The sequence below is a fragment of the Orbicella faveolata genome, unplaced genomic scaffold, assembly GCF_042242905.1.
Source record: "Orbicella faveolata isolate gen_17 unplaced genomic scaffold, um_ofav_v1 contig_47, whole genome shotgun sequence".
Classification (NCBI taxonomy): domain Eukaryota; kingdom Metazoa; phylum Cnidaria; class Anthozoa; order Scleractinia; family Merulinidae; genus Orbicella; species Orbicella faveolata.
The window spans coordinates 23,775,001-23,794,787 of record NW_028301577.1 but is presented as its reverse complement, the minus strand read 5'-3'; the positions used below and the strand labels follow the sequence as shown (position 1 = coordinate 23,794,787).

The 19,787-nt window shown below is 38.9% G+C and overlaps 1 protein-coding gene and 1 long non-coding RNA gene across 3 annotated transcripts; one reads left to right on the top strand and one right to left on the bottom strand.

The window, feature by feature from the left end:
- The first annotated feature begins 1,732 nt into the window (after positions 1-1,732).
- LOC110061115 (uncharacterized) lies at positions 1,733-3,111 on the top strand. 2 transcript variants are annotated; one of them, XR_016204225.1, is made up of 2 exons: positions 1,733-2,106; positions 2,801-3,111. It is a non-coding gene; the product is annotated as an uncharacterized LOC110061115 (long non-coding RNA). The 2 variants fall into 2 exon arrangements; XR_016204224.1 differs by lacking the exon at positions 1,733-2,106 and adding an exon at positions 2,117-2,508.
- Positions 3,112-4,426: 1,315 nt separating this feature from the next.
- Positions 4,427-10,787, bottom strand: LOC110061041 (D-amino-acid oxidase-like). Its single transcript, XM_089279768.1, has 5 exons — positions 10,581-10,787; positions 9,324-9,403; positions 7,507-7,844; positions 6,640-6,894; positions 4,427-5,663 (listed from the first exon to the last, which is right to left on the bottom strand). Exons 1-5 carry the CDS (start codon positions 10,626-10,628, stop codon positions 5,191-5,193), a joined length of 1,194 nt encoding a protein of 397 aa, XP_089135894.1. The 5' UTR covers positions 10,629-10,787; the 3' UTR covers positions 4,427-5,190.
- Between the last annotated feature and the right edge of the window lie 9,000 nt (positions 10,788-19,787).

The following is a 19,787-nucleotide window of genomic DNA, read 5'->3' as shown; positions in this document are numbered from 1 at the left end:
AAGGGATTGGACCTCAGGGCGGCTCCCAGTCTAAATTTTGTAGAGTACTTCTCCGATCCGGGCTCACACATAAGCCAGTTATGGTTGTTGCGAGTGGTTTAGGCTTAGCTGATATCAAAGAGCTACTTACGTCAATCTATATGCAAGACAAGTTTACAAAAAATGTGTCAGTTATTGCACATGGGTAGTAAATGACTAAAAATCAGTTGGGTTTAAGGTCCGTTGCATTGCAATTCCTTCTTGAATCAATAAGCATGTTACAATAAGCTATGCGATATATCTCACCGAAAGATAGGTAGCTAAAGATATAAATATTAATTTGTGATGCAAAAGGATCAGTTGCATGCTTCGTGGCACAGTAAACAGTTCAAAAGTTGTAAATAGTAATAATTGAGTGCCAAATTAAACTCAAGGTTTCGGGTCTAGCCCTTTCTCGTGATCAGTGCTAAGTTTAGTTTTGAATGGAACACGTCGTTGAATAAATAAACAGCTGAAAAAGAGAAAGATATATCCTGATAATGAAGAGAGCAGGTTTTGATAACCTTTTGCGTCAATTGATAAGCCTTCAGATATATGTGCAGTATTTCTGGTATGTGAGTGGATACTATTGTTAAGGCAAAACGCATGATGTTTCCCGACTTGAAATTCTTTGACCGGCCATTCCCACCGCAGTAAGTCAAAGTCCACTGCCGTTATGACAACAGATTAATTGTTGTCAACATTTTAATTAAAATTCCCACATCCTTCAGTGACACGTAACAAACTTTCACCCTGCCACCTTGCGCCTAAGCTAGAAAAGCAATTAATTTTCTGACAACATCGATTTTCATTCACATTAAGGCCTATGCGAGGGCTCTTCGGTTTAGTCCATGACAATTAGCTTGAACTCCCCGCATACCGAGGGTTATTTTATCCAGTAATCCAATTTAATAATATAAATTAGACTTCCTAAATTTTTTTATCGTTAATTTAACACTGTAGTACGTGTGGTAGAAAAAGTGAAACAAAATGTTGAGTTTGTTGAAATCACTGAAAGCTTACGATGGATAAAATGGTTTTGTTTCTTCCTTTATCGAATTAGTCGATACCAAGTAATTGCGAACAAGCCGCTAAACCGAAACTTTTCATCTTTAGACAAAAACGCAACCACTGACAAGTTTCATTCTGAAGTTGTACAAACTTCCTTCTTTTGATCTCCAATTTAATGAAATCTAAAATATACGGCTGCTAGCGATAAAGGGAAGCTCGCACTACTGCATACTGTTCCATAGTCCCTTCCCAGTTCCAATAATTTCTTGATCAATACATATCGCCAAAGATCTCTCCTCCTCGCTTGATGAGTTAGAATGCCAAAGATGATGTAAATCTGACGTTTCAAGGATTACAATTAATTTCGAAGCTTTTTTTTGGAAACAAAAAATTCTTGCAAACGAAGCGTTATGCTTTAAGTTCGCATCCGAGACATTAACAATTAAAATTACCAGCAGCCACCATATCAGTTCAAAGGTGACTTAAAAAAATACATATTTTCCAAAGTTTAATTTAAGGTCCTAGGAAAATCCAGAAATGTTGCATAACTAGTTATAGCCGTTGTACCAGCTTATATACTAGGCAATGAAACTCCCTTTGTTGTGTCGTTTCATCCTAATACAGACTGAACGACCGAAACATGCAGCGAAGTAACTCAGTAGAGAATTCATTAATGGCCTTTACAGTCTGGTTCTCATATGCCGCCGACATACCTGGGTCACCGTTACAGCATATGTGAACATTTATCGCCGAATCATAATCTATCCCAAGCATTGACCGCCGGCTTGCCTGCGAAGTTGAGCTGAGTTCAACTTCGCAGGCAAGCCGGCGGTTGTCGGCGATGAAAATATTTTATGTGAACATTATCTGGACCATCTGCGGACGCAACGTATGACGTATCAACGCGAGTTTTCCTACAATCTCTTACTTTACAGATGGAATGGTTGAAAAGTGCGCCAATTCGATTTGCATTTCGCGCGAATTTGAGTACGTCGGTGATCCATCGCAGATGCGCCTGGTACCCACCAGAACAGGTCGCTGAACGTTGTCACTTGCAACCGGCGACTAACGTTGTAGGTAGGTCGGCGGCATGTGAGAATCAGGCTTAAATGTCATTCGTTAAATTCCCTCTTGAAGGTTACGAAAACAGTTTTATTCCTGAATATGAGATATATTTTACATTGCATGGGGGTCTGTTTTTCGAGGTCTTCCGTGTGATGACACTAATACAATCTCAGAAAAGTGACAACTTTGTTTTGAATTGAAAATAGAAATTATAATTCTATGAATATCAAATGTTAAAGAAAAAAAAATTGAGATCGTTATAAAACTACGCCTAAGCTTGCACCTCCCCTCCCTCCTCGACGTTCTTCGCAAAATCTTTCAACTGGAGAGGAATAACATGAAAAGGAGAAAGTAAATCTGTGTGACATAAAAAAGAGAAATGATGGACTCTTTGCCCGCAGAAAATAGCAAGAGGTAACTGTGATCGTTATTTTCCATGGACTTCTTGTTATCAAAAACATAATATGCAGATTCATAGCAGAGAGGGTTATGTGTGTATGTGGGGAAAAGGGGCAGGGGGGGGGGGGCATAGGGCGGGGGGCTATAATAAGCAGAGGAAATAACAGCGTCATAACGATATTAAACTATTTTGTGCAGTCGTGTTCGCCTGGTTGGGCAAAAGCTAGGTAAATGAATAAATGCAGGTTTGTCAGCAACTCTAACTAAAGGTTAAATATGTTAATCCTTCCTTCCTATTATCTTCCAGTTTTTAAAGACAGAACCGAAAGACCTGAAATGTTCCATGATGAGAAAGACAGGAAGAGCTTGGAACACGTACAAAAATATTCCGAGAAACCGAGATACGATTTTGATGTCCGCCGAGATGGCTGAAGAATCGATTGGGAGAGATCACGACAGCTGATAAAAAAAAGAACTAAACAGGAAGAAGCCGATCTGTTTCAACGATCTTATCACACGGTGTTTAGGTTTCAAACTGCATGTTATTTGTGATTAACTTAAAAATTAATATCTTGATCTTATTAAAATGAGATAATTAACATAATCGAATTAATTCAACTTTGTGTCGTGTTTATTATTTTTTTTAGCGGGAAATTTACAAGTGAAGTCAAATAGCGCACTTAACATCTATTGACGTATTTTAATGCGTCAAATCTGACACAGACATGTACCTCAAGGCTGGAATTTGGTGAGTCACGCAATAGACAACCAACTTAGAAGCGGTTGCGTGACGACTTGTTTTCTGTCCCTGACATAAACATAAATATGTAAAATATCTTTGGCTTTTTTGCTTTAAATTTAATCTATAATATTGTAAATTTATAATATTGTAACGTTGACGAACCGATGATTTTAGGGCGGGAAAATGTTTCTTTGCCGAAAGTTTCGGGCATTCGCAAAACGCTTTCGATAGGCCGCCGCACACTAGCCGATAAAATATCGGCTAGACTATGCAAAAGATTATTCAACAGCAAAAGCGGAGTGCTTGTGCGAAATTGTAAAAAAAAAACTGTGGAATGGAATTTTTCCAATCTTGAAATTTCTATTGTTTTTAATTTAAGCATAATTTTTCTAATTTTCCCTGTTTCTTCTTATGTGTGTAATAAAAAGATTTATATATATATGTAAACATATGGGGTCACCGGCTTAGTTTTTAAAATAGATGCAATTGACGGTAAAAAGTGTGTCAACAGAACAGTGCAACCTCAATTTAACTTAAACACAATTAGAGGTACAGTGGAGAGTTACCTTAAAAAAATAGCATAGTCATTCAAAACAGTACAGTTCCAAGCCTGAAAAATCACACCTAGTTTTAAAAGTTAAAAAAAGAAAATACAGAAAACTGTTTTGAGCCACCTTAAGAACGACTGTGGCCTGACGGATTAGGGTAGCATGTGATAATAATGATTCGATTTTCTCCCCAGGCGCCATTTCATGCTTTGTTTATCCCAGTACCAATCGGACTCTGCTCTAACAAGAACGTAGTGGTCATCTGGGGACGAAGCCGGTAGATACTCACGTTTACAACCGTAACACTTCCTCGCATTTCCCCAAATTGTTCCTTTTCTCTTCCTTTGTCCGCCATTCTGAATTCTCAGGCGGGTTACCGCTGTACACTCGTTCCCAGACTCCCAGTCCCGATTCCCGGTTCCCCGTTCACCGTTTACCGTTACCAGTTACCAGTTTTAGTAACATCCGACAAATAGGCGGGCGGAAATTTTGTTATAGATACGATTAATAACCAAATTTGTACTCAAATATGATGACTCGTATCTAACGCTTGTTCAATAATAACCGATATTTCATTGCCCAGGCCTTTTTTTGTGTTGTGATCTGAGTAGTAATATATTCGAGACCTTGTTCACAATTAAACTGTGAAACGAATTACTCTTTTATTTTTTTACCTGTAAACTTGATGGTACTTTGTTTGATTTTGCAAAATTGCACTTTGCATTGATAAAAAGTTATAAAGTAGACTGGTCATTATAATATATACAAAATGTACACGCGTTATGGTACATTTATGGTACATAAATATAAGAAATAAAAACTACAACACACGGGTTATATGTTAAAAGCATTTGGGTATGTTGAAAACTTTAAAAAGGTAATTATCAACATTGTGTATAACTTTAAAAATGTAAAACGTACTCTCGCATTAAGAAAACAACTTGGCTGGTTTAAAGATCACTAAGCAGTTGCCCGCAGTGCAGTTCGAAAAATGAAATAAATATATATTATACTTTTTAAAACAGCGGCTACCTGAGCTGATGTTGTCAAAGTAATTCCAAAACTACTTTTAAAATCTCTCTATCTAAATGAAATATGCTAATTAATTCCAAACGCTTTAAAATCAAACTGCTGTCCATGATATTACAGGCCATTCAGTTACCTTCAAGGGTCCAGCTGAAATAGTAACTGACCATAGTAAAAACCGATTTTGAACATCGTTATTTCAGGTTTGTATAAAAGTTCAGCGTCAAATAAATAAATCAATATATACAACAGGTAAAACGTTTTCGATGTTTTATATTGCCTCCGTAATAATTTTCGTCTAGCTACAGCAATGAATAGAAAATCAGTAATGAAGACATTTCACCATCAAGTTATCTTTCAACAGAATTTTCTGCTCAAAGTTCATAAACTTGCGACATAAATTAGTCTTCGTCTTTTTAGGGCGTGGTCTATTAACGCGCAAACTTCGCTGGCGCAACCCCACGATAACGTAACCCCTGAACCGCCATGTCCATAATTGTGTAGAACAGAGGAACACACAGGGTCCCACTCCAAGCAGATGTCACCTCTACGAGCTGGCCGCAGTCCCACTAGTACTTCTTCCACGTCATCGTCTCCATAGTTACGCAGCGGTGGATAAAACTCCTTGATGTTGTCAAACATTGTTCTGATTGGTGCATAATCGAGCGTGAGATTTCTGTCCCATTGGTTGGGTTGTCCCAAACCGCCTAACCATAGTGTGTCGTCATTTCTTGGTAAAATATATACAAAGTCTACATCTCCCTGTTGAAGTTTGTCGGTCATGGATGAGATACACATGGAGTGTGTCAACTTAGGCATCAAACTGCCATCGTTCCGAACTTTCAATATCGCCCCTGAAAATAGTATAAAAGATATATGTCTGGGCTTATGAAAACAGTGTTAAAGAAATCGCGCCCTGCTCAAGCGTTTTTTTTTTCTTGCCAGAGACTCCAAAGTAGACGATATAAAAATTAAAAGGAATTTCAGTCTTTTTTATCCTTCCGCTCTCTTATCTTCCTTTGCTTGCTCTCCTCTCTCTCTCTCTCTCTTTTTTTTTTTATCACTTGGAGTGATTTTAAGGCCTTTTGGAGTTGTGAAACCAAAGTGCATATGGCTGTTTTGTTGCGAAGTATTGACGCGGTTTCCTTAAATCCAGTCATATGTATATAATTGGATGACTCGTTACTTTCAAAGTGAAGTCTACGTTTGAGCTCAGTGGCCCATACATCAGGCTGTCGCTAATCTCCAATTTCCGAAAAACATTAAGCGATTAGGAATTTTTCTACCACCCCATGGATGCATGGATGGTATAACAGACCATCAGAGAGTTAATTACCCAAAGCGTTAACTTCACCGGTACCCGTTTATGCATCTGGGTAGGGAGAGATCGTGGTACTAAGACAACAATGAATCTTGCCCAAGAACACAACATAATGATACCGGAATCCGGTGCGCTAAGCATTAGGCCATGGAGCCTGCCATTTACCTTCAAGTATGGTCAAGATCTGCTTTCTCCTTGCAATATAGGAAAAAAAACACCGACAGGGGTACCGACAGTTAGCTATCTCTGGTATCTGTAATATAAGGATTCGGATAACGCGTTTTCATTTTTGTGGCCACCCAGTTCAGATCACTTGATGATTCAATTGGGAGGTTTACAATTGTTCTGTTTATACATGTCCTCATGCTCTCAGTTGTGTTTTGCAAATTGCACATTTGTAACCTCCCAAATGAATCATCACGTGGTCTGAATTGGCTGGCAACAAGGATGTAAAGACGTTAGATAAATCCTCTACGTAGTGAATGCTATTGTATAACTACCAGTCTCACCTCTTGACGGGTAAACGTTTTCATCCCCTGCCAGTTCTCTAGCACTGAGGCCAGAGCAATTGACGATCAACTGGGATTTGTATTTAATCTTCAACTCTTCTGCCTGGTCTCTTAATAGTCCGTGGATGTCATCTTGTACAAAGCGACAGCCGCGCTGGTGACACTGCTGGTAAAGCCACTGCATGAAGACAGCTGTGTCAATCATAGGTGCCATGTGTTGGTACGCGTCCACAACACCAAACGCCGGGTTCACGGCTGAGAAAAACAATAAATGCGTTAGTGCCACTGGCTCTGCTGAGCCTAATGGTCGGTTCGTTCGACTCTGCATTGAGCGGCTCCGGTTCGAGTCCTGGCTGATCTCGTTACCTTGTGTTTTTTGGGCAGGACACTCTACTTAAAGCATCCCTCGGCCGTACCGAAGGAGTATAGATGAGATATAAGGCTCAAGAGGCTCTTAAAAGTGTCAAATATTCGCTGGTAATCAAGGAGTATAAATGAGTTCCTGCAAATTGTTAGGAGGTAATCTTATACCAAAATACAACGATATAGGAGTGAAAGGGGGAGAGCTTAACTGACAGTACAATGGTTGACTCGAGTGGTTTAGGGCACTGGATTTAAAATCTGGAGGTCCCTGGTTCAAACACTCCACCCTACTACTATGCTGGTGAATTTGTTCTCGGTAGTCCCGAATTCATCTCCTCGACCGCTCTGTGTAAATAGTCAACTGGTCAACCTCCCACTAGTTGGGATTCTTAATAGTTTATGTTTCATTTCAAATATTTGTTTACTCGTTTACAGTGTCCCCAATTACATAGACAGCAACAAAACCGACAAAAGCTCGTATTGCATCAGATTTCCGCGACTTACCGGTCTCTTCAATGAGGTTCTTTTCATGTTGAAAACCCGGGAGATGACTTATCTCATTCATTTTCTCCAAATGAGCGGGGATATCTTCGACTTTGTCCTTGAAGTAGAACACAGACTGTTTCATAAACACTCCTGTTTCTTCTGCGCTCATGGCCATCTCTACGAACTTAGTGTAGCTGTCCATGCACCAAACCTTGGCCCGATCTAACGAATCCTCGGTTACGTGACTTCCACATACTGCAGGGGGCCATTCCCACAAGGCGCCGGCTATCTCGGACGTAATGCGTTTTCCAGAGACTGGAGAAGCGAACTCTTTCGCTATGACTGTCACTCTGTAACTGATTTAACAGGGAGCACTTTTAACAAACAGCCATATGCATCATAATTACACCTTTGCCAAATAACAGCAGAACGCAAAACACAGTTCAAAGAAAAAGTTAACGTTCGATAATAAATCTCGTGTTAGGTATTGTATTGTGCAGTAGGTGACCTCTATATTTTTACTCGCCATTTGTATTGTGACTCAGTCTACGGAATGGCCAAAATACCACAAGACTCGTAAAATCGTTGCGTTGCAACACACTAAAATGTCTCACAGGAAGTGTATATCGCTTTATTTCTCAATATTGCCTATTATGTTTGGCTCCGGCAAGAATCCGGTTGTCGAATTTACATCAAGACAGTCAATTGACCTCGTCAAGGCTGAGACAACTAAACGGGAAACAACTGTTAAGTGACGAGGAAATGACATTGCAAATTTATTTTCCGTTGCGTGGCAGAAAGAGAAACAAAATAAAAGTTGTATTATTATAGCGCTGTAAAAACCACAGAACTTGCGCGAGCTCTTGACTACGGTAATACATGATCTCACTAGTAAAGACAATTTAACAAACTGACGTCAGTTTTTTTATGCGTCTGTCCTCTTATTGATGATAAATTGCGTCATAACATTGTCAAAGTGGCTGTGGAACCACGAGCCGCAGGCGAGTGGTTCCGGAGTAAACTTTGACAATGTTATGATGAAATTTATCATCAATAAGAGGACAGACGCATAAAAAACTGAAGTCAATTTGTTTTTTACAATAACAAGACCCCAAAATGCTCAAATGCAGGGAATAAATGAGGGGAAAAGACGCCGTAAACTTGCCGTAAACAGAGATAAGTGAATTTTAAAAATATATAACAAACAGCGGTGATAAACATTTTAAAAAGATGCATTTTATGAACTTGACGTTTCGTATGCCAGTCAACATGAATTTTCAAAAGTGTAACCGTTAAAATTTTTGGAAAGCTATTTATACTGAATATATTTTTAATCAAGCTAAGATGGCCGAAGACCAAGAGTGTAAGTGAATTTTACTCAACATGACGTGAACATTGTCAATAGCTTTTCTCGCTAATTGATTGGCTACTTAAAAAAAGTCAATAAAATCCCATTGGTTAAAACGTTGACAGTTTGACATCTGAAAGTTGAACTTGAAAGCTAGCATAAATTAAAATTTTATCCGTCTGATAAAAATGAGCCAATCAGCCCGCGAGAAATTAGACAGTTATTGTAAACTAAGTTATATTTTGATAATCTCGAGGGAGTTTTTTCTTTCTTTTCGTCTCATTGTATTTTTCTAAAAGAAATATAATACATTTTCTTTGCGTTTCTTGGAGTTATAGAAACATTCGTGGGCATTTGAGAGAACTTTACGAACTAGCGAAACACTCGCCTTCGGCTCACTTTCCACCAGCATTTCTTCAGTCTCCCAAACTTCCACTTGAATTTTGCTTTTTTTAAATTTCAGCTTATCATATTAAGTGTGACTTACCCACGCTCCAAAAGTTGTAATGCAGTTGTCATTCCAATTACTCCTGCGCCAACAATTAGAATACGAGGAGTCCTTCGACGCTAAAAACAAAAGAGAACGTTTAACATATACATTCTCGTTATTATTCCCATACTTATTTACTGTGCCAGTTGGGAGAAATTGCCGATTGAAGACTTTAGATTGAAAACGTCTATTAGTACCTCGTAAGGAGAGGTAGTTTTTGTTTTGAATTAACATCAGAGGTTGTCAAGACAAAATTGAATAAAGATTTTTTCCGCCTTGAAACTAAGTCGTTATATGGTGTTCTAATTCTACAGCTAAAGGAAAACTATTCGTGGTTTTTCGTTTTTAAATCCTAAATTTTAACTTTTTTTGGAAAATTTACTGCGATCATTCTCCACTTTCATCTACAACTGCAGTTGAAATGTGAATTATTTCATATATACTCCACATCATTTCACTCCTCACGGGAAGATATGAACTCAATTAATTGACGTTGCTCCCAACGTGTGGCTTCATAGCTCAGTTGGTAGAGCATCGCATATTCGGTATTCGCGGAGGTCACGGGTTCGAATCCCGTTGAAGTCCTGATTTTTTTCAGGCTTCTTCTTTCCAATTGCTTAAATTGGAAAATTTACTGCGATGATCATTCTTCACTTTCAACATAGGTCTTTCTCGATTATTAGTTTCAACTGGGAAATCTTATTCTTTTTAGAAACAGTCCTGAAAGTTCTAGTCAGTTTCCTTCACGATTCAGGTTTTGTTGGTGAATTTTACATGCTTTCCTTACTTTATTAGTTAGAGAATTTTACTCTCTTTCGTATCTTTCAACCGGATAACAATTAATTGTAACTTTTCATGTTATCATGTTTATAGTTGATTCATCATCTTATTTCTCTTGTTTTGCCTACTGATTCTGCTACCAATTTAAGAAATTTAAGAATATTTCCAGCGATATATCATTGGCGTCCATCTTTCAATATGCGTGGCAGTAGTTTATTTAATTGATTGAAACTTGACTGAAATGTGTTACAACTGAACTTGGATTTACCACCACTATCAAGGGAAAAGAAACATAGATTTAAAAACTCTCGTGTATATTCGTAAAAGAAAATTAAATTCATTTTTCAGCTGGTTGCATGCTGATCGAACGAAATTATTAGTACAGGGCCGTATAAAAGTTGGTCTGTTCCTATAAATACGAAATACGTAAAACATTTTACATGAAATATATACAGCAACAATAAAAAAACTTACTATCAAAGTTTTTGAATAACTTGGCATCGCGGCTAGTTGCAAGTCCATTTTCCTCGGAGTTACTGATTTGAGAAGACGACTGAACAAGTACAATTAGGCTAGCTATATTTTGCTTACAAAATTAAACAAAGTTCGTCTCTCAGGTCCGTTCAATTTGTGATAATGGAACAAAAGTTGCCGCTTCATGTATATGACGCACTTGAAATATAAATCGTAGAGTTACAGCACAGTACGTGAGTTAATGCTTCAAAAATGTAACACTGATTTGATTGGTTCTACCACCAGGAATGAATTTTTGATCACGTATGAAGGCGGTCCAATACCCAGTGGAGCGATAAAAGATCCGGCATATACTGATCTACAACGCAAAATATCAGAAGATAAATGAGATAAATGTTGTCGCGCGGCTAAAGTAATCATGGAAACGGTTCTCTTGTCATGTTGTAAACTTTCAACTTTGGCATTAACAATACGTGCGCCTTATTACAACACGTACGCACACTGATCCAGAACAAACATTTCCGGGAATGAAAAGTCTCTTAAATTTCCATAAAAATCACCTCACACGTAATCTTCGCTTGAACTTAGTCTCTTGATCGGTCGCATCGTTTACTTGTCGACCTAAAAATTGCCATTCAGCACTCTGCGTTCGAGACCATGGAATTGATTGACGCAATTTTTTTAAAAAAAAGAATTTGCCTCAAGATTGCGTTTTAAAATAAATTACTTTGTGTTTGTGGGATATAAGGCGAAACGAAATCACCAAGCGGAGCTTTTTTCTAGGATGTGATCCGGAAATATGACGTGGTCAAAAAGCCGATCTCAAAAGGAAAGTAACGATAAAAGAACGAGAGATCTTGTCCTTTATCCCAGTGGCATTTATCCCTTCCTTTCTTTCCTGAAAAATTTACGCATTCAATACTACAACATGTAGAGACGAGCAGGGACTGGTTGAACTCCGTTGCAGGAGTAAGCGGGGACGGAATAGGGGAGCGAAAAACCAGGGCCCCCTCGCCCTTTCTCCGTTTTACGCTTGATACACAGACTAGCCCCAGCATTACGAACTTAACAGTTGGCAACATGAGATGACTAATTATTATTATTTTTTTAAATTCTTTTTTAAATAATAAACTTAGTCAGAGGAAAGAAAACGGCCTCATGAATGTATATCCATTCGATGCCACGTGATTTTAATCATGTCAACGAACTAGAATACCCGTAGCATTATTGACCGGAAAAAAGCCGGTTCCGTTCGTCTCCGAGAGAATCGAAAAAATTTAAAGCATGCAAGAGTGAAGCGTTTCGTGAGTCGAGAAAGAAAACGTGATGCGTTAGTCGTTCGGTTTAATGAAAATATGTAGACTGGATTTTGGCCAGTGACTGCTCAGTAGAAATTGTTATTGAGCTTAAGGCGAAAGCAATGATCATTGCAAAGGATATGCACTGTTAATTTGCTCCGAATCTTGTCAAGAAGGCTGAGACGTATTCAAGCACATCATTCTACGATCCGACCAATTCTTTCAAAAAATTGACCCTTGGAAACGTGGACATCGGAATGGAATTAAAAAAAAAACAAACATTAAAATGTAGTCCCCATTGACCTTACGTGTGATTTGAGAAATCGGCCGGATCTGAACTTTTGAATAAATCCTTAAGGCAACATTTATCGCAATCCAGGGGAGATTTATATTTCGCCAATCTAATGTAGCGTGCCTAAAAGTTTTTGAGACGTCAAACTCCAGAACACTTTAATTTGATTAGTGGCCGACATCACGTCTTAGGTCAATTGAATAGGATTTGTGTGGGCGTCAATTCCAACCGGGATATAAATTTAATAATTTCAAAACAACTGTAAACACCTCAGAAAGTTATCTTTAAATGGAAGGTAGAAAATGTTTAAGCTATACAGTTTGAGTCTCTTCGTATACGTGAGATACTGAAATGTTCACTTCCGGTCGGTTATTATCTTGCTCATGTACAAACTCAGAACTAGCTAATAGCTACCCCTTTTTGAGTATCCAATAATAGTTATAAGCTAAGTTGCTAGGAAATTGTCCTTTTGGCGCTGAATTCCTCTGATAAACATAGCCAAACATCATGTATCGTCCTATATCGTCCTCCCCTAGAGAGCAATACTTTTTCAGGTGTTGAAAAGGCCGGATGTATATTCTAACATTTTTTCCCGTTTCACTTACTGGAATAAACATTTGTATACTCAGTTCACGCGTGACAAAGCGTTCAACATGACTCAGCTAGGCAACTTTAACTTCTTGCTTTGTTTAACCACTTAACGAGAAAACAATAAATGAACTACCCTTAATACATTGTCATTGATTGCCATAGGTGACAGCGACGAGAAAGCAAGTGATTAAAACTAATTGAGCAGGCAAAAGACAAAAATCAATCTTTTTAATTCTTACTTTCTTCGGGTGGAAGGGGTCTCAGGTGCAATAAATAAAGAAAGAGCATGCGAAGCGATGAAGTTCGACATGTGTCTTGCCATATGGCTGGAAATAAAAAATTTTCGGGTCTTTGATTTAACTCAAGTAGTATATGTGCTTTTTTACATATATGCTAATGTAATTGCGATAGGGTGGTTGGAGAATTGAAGAATTTATGTGAATCATAGCACAATTGATACGAGGGAGTAAAAAAAAGTAGAATATACAGCTGGAAAGAAGGTAAATAAAAGAATTATCCTGGTGGATTCTGAAAAACGTAGTAACTGTGTAGTAAGCCGGGAGGCTAGGTACACCCCCCCCCCCCAACCTCTGTCATCTCCTTCAACCCCAACAGGAAAGTCTTTATATCTCTTATAAAAGCTATTCTAGTGGTCTCCAGAGACACCTGAGCTGAGCTGAACTGCAGCTAAAGCCAAGCTAGACGCTGGCGGCTCTAATCAGCAACAAGGAATGAATTGCAGTTCGGCGACATACCTGACTTTGCGCACATACACGGAAAGAAAGCCAAGGATTCTTTCCCAGCAAGGGCTCCCCGGGGCTGTTAAGCCATTGGCTGACCAACCTATAACGGCAACTTTTCGAAACATATCTTTGCTTTCCAATCTCCTTCTCGATTTTTGCTCAGTCCAGTTTCCTCCCTTTCTTTGTTTGCGTATTTTGATTTCATCTTCTGCGCAAGACACCTGGCCTGATCAAGATTCTTCCATGACGGTCCTTAACAACCAATCAGAGCGGGGCAAGAGTTCAGCGCGCGAAAGTAGGTATATATTTATTCAGGCTTCCCGAATTACATGATAAGCAAGCCGTGCACATTGTTAATTAATGACGTAATGAAATGTTTTAAAATGAAACTGCACACTAAATTGATTTGATTCAGTGACTAAATTGATTTGAATGCTGATTACATTATAAAGCTGCTTTAGTTTTTTTACACATGCCAGATCAGTTTTGTCAACCTACTTGTTTGAAAATGGTCATCATTCATGATTTGGTGACAGAACTTATCTCCTTTATTTTTCTCTACGGATTTGACTTAGGAATGGACATCAGTGTGCTGTTAGAAGCGCAACACAGGTATAACGCCTATCGCATTTTGGATAATTCTAACTGCGATACTAGCGTGAGCAACAATGAAAGCAAACATATTACTTTCTGCTCAAGTGGCCCATGGAACAAGGACGACTATCAGAGGGAGATCAAATCTTTTGGTAAGGCACTACTGGCCATGATAATTTTCACCGCGTTGGCCTGTTTTCTGACCTTGTCGTTTCTCGTGGGCAACATTTTGATCATTTATCGCACGGCTACCAGCTCGCGATCGGACGAGAACCAAAGCGAAAAGTATGTCACAGTTAAATTCGTTTTCGGGTTTGTGTGCAGCGTGCTCCAAGACATTCCCTTGACTTGTTTAGCGGTGGACTTGTACATAAGGCGGTCTGGACCGCAAGGCCTCACTTGCTGGGCGTGTTATCATGATGAAACTTGTGCAGATAAACACATTCTACGCGAACGTTTCGACCACACAAGAACACTTCTGGCAGTTAGCCTTACAGCTGCGGCAGTCGTCAGCCTATATAAAGGTCTGACGACGTTCTACCGATGGAGTAGAGTGGATAATTGCCGTTGTTACGAAATTCGCGCGTGTGTGTCCATTTTCGTCGGGGTTTGTTTCGCAATTGTTATACTCACACCTTGCCTGGGTCTTCTAAAGTTCTCTCTCTTCACTCTCCCTTCAGAATCTGGAAGCGTGTTTAGTGGAATCACAGACAAGCTCTTTATGATCGGTGTGATGATTTGGGGTGTTTTCATCGTCGTCGTAGTTTGTTGCCCTTTGCTACACTGCATCCAACACGTAGAGAGCTAGCGAACTATTCTAAGAGCTGTAAGGAGACTTCGCAAGAGTCTCATTTACTGATGGGCTAAATAAGCCGTTTATATCTAATGGTCGTCCGTTTTTTAAGATGTAGGTCGATAAATCATGTATCGATAGTGTTATACAAGCCAGGATATCTAAAACATCAATGATAAAACAGTGAGAAATGCTAATTTCTAAGAATTTAGCTGTGTTCCTTTGTACAATCAATTGCGACAAAACTTCAATAACCGCGAAATGTAGGCAAAATTGAAATTTTGTTGATTTTTTGGATCACAAAGTCAATTCCTGTTTAAAGTTTTGAAATATTTCGATTTATTTCTGTCTTGAAATGCTAATTGCGAAGAATTAAGCAGTGGTCCTAGCAGTCTACAATTGATTGCGACATAAAAAAAAAATCAATAACAACAAATAGTAGGCGCAATTCAACTTTTGTTGATTTTTTGGATCACAAAGTCAATTTTCTGTTTGATTCCTATTTAAAGTTGTGAAATATTTCGATCAATTTCTGTCTATGTTTCAATTAGTCGTGTGGTGATATTTGGAAATTCATTTCCCGTAATTAATCAGCATAAGTGATACAACTTACGTAGGCGCTTCATAAGAAAATACAAAAATATTCGTTCAATTTTTGATCAATATTGAGTTAATTCAGGTAGAGATCGTTTATAATTGATCTGAAGTCACTAAGGTATGGATAAAATTACTTTTCGTTGCTTTTTAACGCCGGTTACTCGGGAGAAGAAGGTCTAGATAAAACATTTCAGCGCATAAACACTTTTAATTTGTCTTCTATTACAAATTATCATTCGGTTGTGAAAACATGGCCATGCAAAACGAATGAAACCATTTTTGCTGCAAAGAATGCCATTCTTATCAGACTGTTTAAAAGAAAACGGTTGTTTTTTTAAGAATTTGCTAGTATCTTGAAATTTGCAATCTGCTGCTTTTACTACGCATGGAAAAATGTTGTGAGCAAAACATTAAACAATAATAGCTTATTTGCATGCCCAGACAATTTTAAGTGCTCCTTCCCTTCGGCAAATTTTTCCTTTACTTTGAGAGAAGCGAGGGAGATAGGGTTGTAGGCTACAAAATGGCGGAAAGAGTAACCCCGCCTCATTCTCATTGGGAAGTTTTCTTAGGTTTAAATTCATACTGGTGACAACATGCATATCGAAAATTGATGAAACAAAGTCCTGAAGTGCCGCGTTAAAGAGCCTGCTTTACAAAATCAGGAGTGCTGTAACGTGCCAAAACAAATGCTGTGTAAATAGTTATCACATGCTGTTGTTTCACTAAGCCGTTACGTTTAAAAATAAAATAAAAATAAAATAGCCAGTGACGCTATCAGTTCACTTGGCGTAAACATCGTGGGACAGAGTTCTGTGCTGAAAACACAAATAATTTAGGGCGTGTGAATTCAGTAACAAAATCCTATACCTTGAGCTGTGGGAAAGGACTAGGAAAACGGATAATGGACTTGAATAATTCATTCTTTTCAAAGAATTATCAATGGTAAATAAATAATGTTTCCAAACTCAGAACGGCATGCCACGAAGGAATAGTTGATCGGCCAAACAAAGCGTGGTAAAGCAGCCCCTTTATCAGTTACGTGAAGTCTAAATTCTCGTTCATATTTTCATATTGTGAAAATTAAGTCAGTTATGCAGTACCTTGTACTCAGATAGAGTCATCGCCCTTAAACTGACCCTGTCAGCGGTTAGTGAAGATGGCGGTTCGCGGCACCATATCAGTTAGGAAAAATATTGTGTGCAAAATGTTGTAGTCAAAGTTTCTTACAATTACTTTTGGGCGGGATTTTGAGGTACACGATACCAGTAAGCAAAATCACAATGTTTACAAACATTCCCTTGGATTTTTAATAACAGGTGTTTATAACAATCTCATGCAATTAACGCTTTCTTATTTACCATCCCGATGCGGTTTTTCTCAATGCAAAATATCTTCTTTCACATCGTAATGCTGTTTCGTCCACAAAGCAGACATACTAACACGTCGTAACGATTTTCCAAAACACCCAATTTTTTTAATTTTTCAAGACAATCGTGGCGATAACGGATTCTCAAGCAGGTACTTAAAGACAACAACCTGCAACTTGAAACCAAGGCCCGGCTTAGAAACAAATTATTTGTCTTTTTGAGTACCCCTTAGTCCACGATACTTAATTACAAAATAGGCGTATTTCCAACAATCAAATCCCTTGTCACCTTTATAAGCTCATTTCGAGCTCGAGCGTGATGATGTTCTGAAAAAACACATTTGAAGGAGTTTTCAGGGAAGTTATGTCTGTTTTTGCACCCCAATCACCTGTTAATCCCATTATTTTCTACCTCAGCAATAAGAGCTTGTAACCAATCCCAATGACACGACATAAATGTCGACTGCAGCACTAGACCAAAGCAGAATAAACCAAAAGAAACGGTCTGCTGGACAATGACAGGAAACGAACTTTTTGTCATACAAATCTGCATGCGTTGAAGTCTCTTGCGAGATGCTCTGAAGCTCAGTCCAGAAATAAATTAAAGCGTGCAGTGTCTTGTTTCACTCTTGCGTCGCACACAGCTACAATGGGTACCAAGACACTATCCAGCTTAGAGCAGCAGAAGCTCCCATGACTAGAACTCCGAGCACCACTAGAACAACTGGTACAAATCCCATAGAAACTACCGTCAGATGCTGTTGAAGAAAAGCTGCCCGCTCGTTTCAAACGCGCCAGCTGAAGGTATACTCAAACTATTGCCGCACTATACTTGCGATCTTGCCTTTTTTTCTCCACTAGCCGTAACTGATAGCAAATGAACAAAGGCGCCACAATCTTCTTCAGCTGGGTAGGGTGCTGTTTGCTTCTCCGCAGAACAAGGCTGGATGTAGCAAACAGCGCAATTTTGTAAACTATGAAGCCGCTGCGGCAAAATTATACAAATATCACAGCTACATCTCACGCTTATAAATATTAATTTGAAAGCAAATGTCCTCTCGATATGGTTGGATTGGATTGGTTGAGACTGGTAGTTGTATTTATAATGTATCAATGCGCTTGATAGTCGAGAGACATAATTTATAATCTGTCACTCATCGTCCGTTTGAATATTTCAACAATGTACGTCTCAACCAATCAAAACTTAGAGTTTAATTTCAACAAGCGTTGTTTCAAGTGTCAAATTAAAAAATGCTACTTGGACGCGTAGTCAAAATGCAACAGGTACCTGCACCAAGCATTCGGTTTACCAAGGTAACGGAGAAACTTCAAAGCTGTCTTTCGCAGGTGCAATCTTACATGGTCAAAGCAGATATTGCTTTTTCGCAAAAGTACAGTCAGAGGAGAGCACTGGATTTGAGAGTTGTCATAAGTAGCTTCGAAATTTCCGTGTAGTCAGAGGATATATTACGATGTTAATTCCAAAAGTGTAAGGTGCATCATTTTCATCATGGCAGTTCCAATAAGAATGTTCGTTTCCAGTCGCTTGACTGACTCTATGCATTATTTCCTTTGTGTTTCAAAGTTTCCATTTCAAATGTTTTGGAGAAAAAAACATGAGGGACTCTGACATTTAATATATCACCCCCCACAAAACGTCCTCAAACGCCCGTTATTCACAAGATCTCGCTATTGAAACGTGATTAGTTCTGTATCCCTAGTTGCTGTAAAAGGAAGTAAATATACATTTTAATGTTTTCTTTCGTAAAAACCGTATTTAAAAATCTTATTTTCGCAAGTTGGAGACGGTGACTATCTTACCTAGGAAAGCGGAATAGGTGGCGCGGGTAGTCAGCGGTTTGATAGAACATACGCCTTCTTTGAAGTGACTTCCATTCCTTAGGAATGGCGGATATAATCCCATAGTATAGAGTGAAGGTGATAAGATATGACAGCCCAAAACGGCAGAGATCACGAAAAATCACAACGGACACACAAGAAATGAGTAAGTTTTAATCTTACGTGTAAATTATCATTTTCGGAATATTTAGCGTTCTAAATCAACCGTATTTCGTTCCCATACAATCCAAGCCTGCGAACGCAGACGTATTTCCGGCTGTCACTTGGTTCCGCCGAAAAATGACGTCTGCGAACCCGAGCTAGGAAACGATTTCTGTGACGTAATGACTTTTGTTCCTCCTTGGCCAATCGGATTCCATGATAGAATGAAACTCGAGTCTTCCTCACAGCGAATACCTCGCGCGGTAGTTCTGGGGTTATTTGAGCTAAACTGTGATTGGCTTAGAATTCCTACGTCAGAAATCGTTTTCTGGCTCAAGTTCGCAGACGTTATTTTTCGGCGGAACCAAGTGACAGCCGGAAATACGTCTGCGTTCGCAGGCTAATACAATCCCTTATAAAGCTTTCAAATTCTCAGAGGCTCTTCGCCTAACATAACACCGCGTCAGATCAAAATCACCAGCCGGAGGGCTCTTTCCGCCCAGGACTCACACAAGGTGCGTGTGACGCGTTCATGAATAAATACGTGCGTGTCCTAGAGTTAATTTATTTTTGGTTTTTCTCGTAAGCTTACGACGCCTGTGGTAAAACAAATCTTAAGTTGTTTTCTTTTTCGCTGTACATCGTAACCAGACAAGCATGTTGGATTAACCTTATCATAACTGTTAAGAAGAGTCCACTGAGTGCTGCTACCTCCAGGGGCTTTTAATTCACAAAAAACATACTCTTGTATTGCCATGCCTGCGCACTAACCCACTAAATTAAATCTGGCGTCCCTGCGTTAATTTCTCTTACACGTCAAAGTAACTCAAAAGTTGATTATTCACGTGAACCATAGATGCAGACTGCGCAGTGAAACTGGATGGGCAGAATCACCGGTGATGGACAAAACACTGACCCCCAGTCCATGG

Bases quoted from the DNA above. Each gene is read 5' to 3' on its own strand.
- LOC110061041 (XM_089279768.1), bottom strand. From the start codon at position 10,628: ATGGACTTGCAACTAGCCGCGATGCCAAGTTATTCAAAAACTTTGATA. The intron at 9,404-10,580 runs GTAAGTTTTTTT...TTTTGTTTTTAG, and splicing joins GTTATTCAAAAACTTTGATA to CGTCGAAGGACTCCTCGTAT. The intron at 6,895-7,506 runs GTAAGTCGCGGA...TGTTTTTCTCAG, and splicing joins GAACCTCATTGAAGAGACCG to CCGTGAACCCGGCGTTTGGT.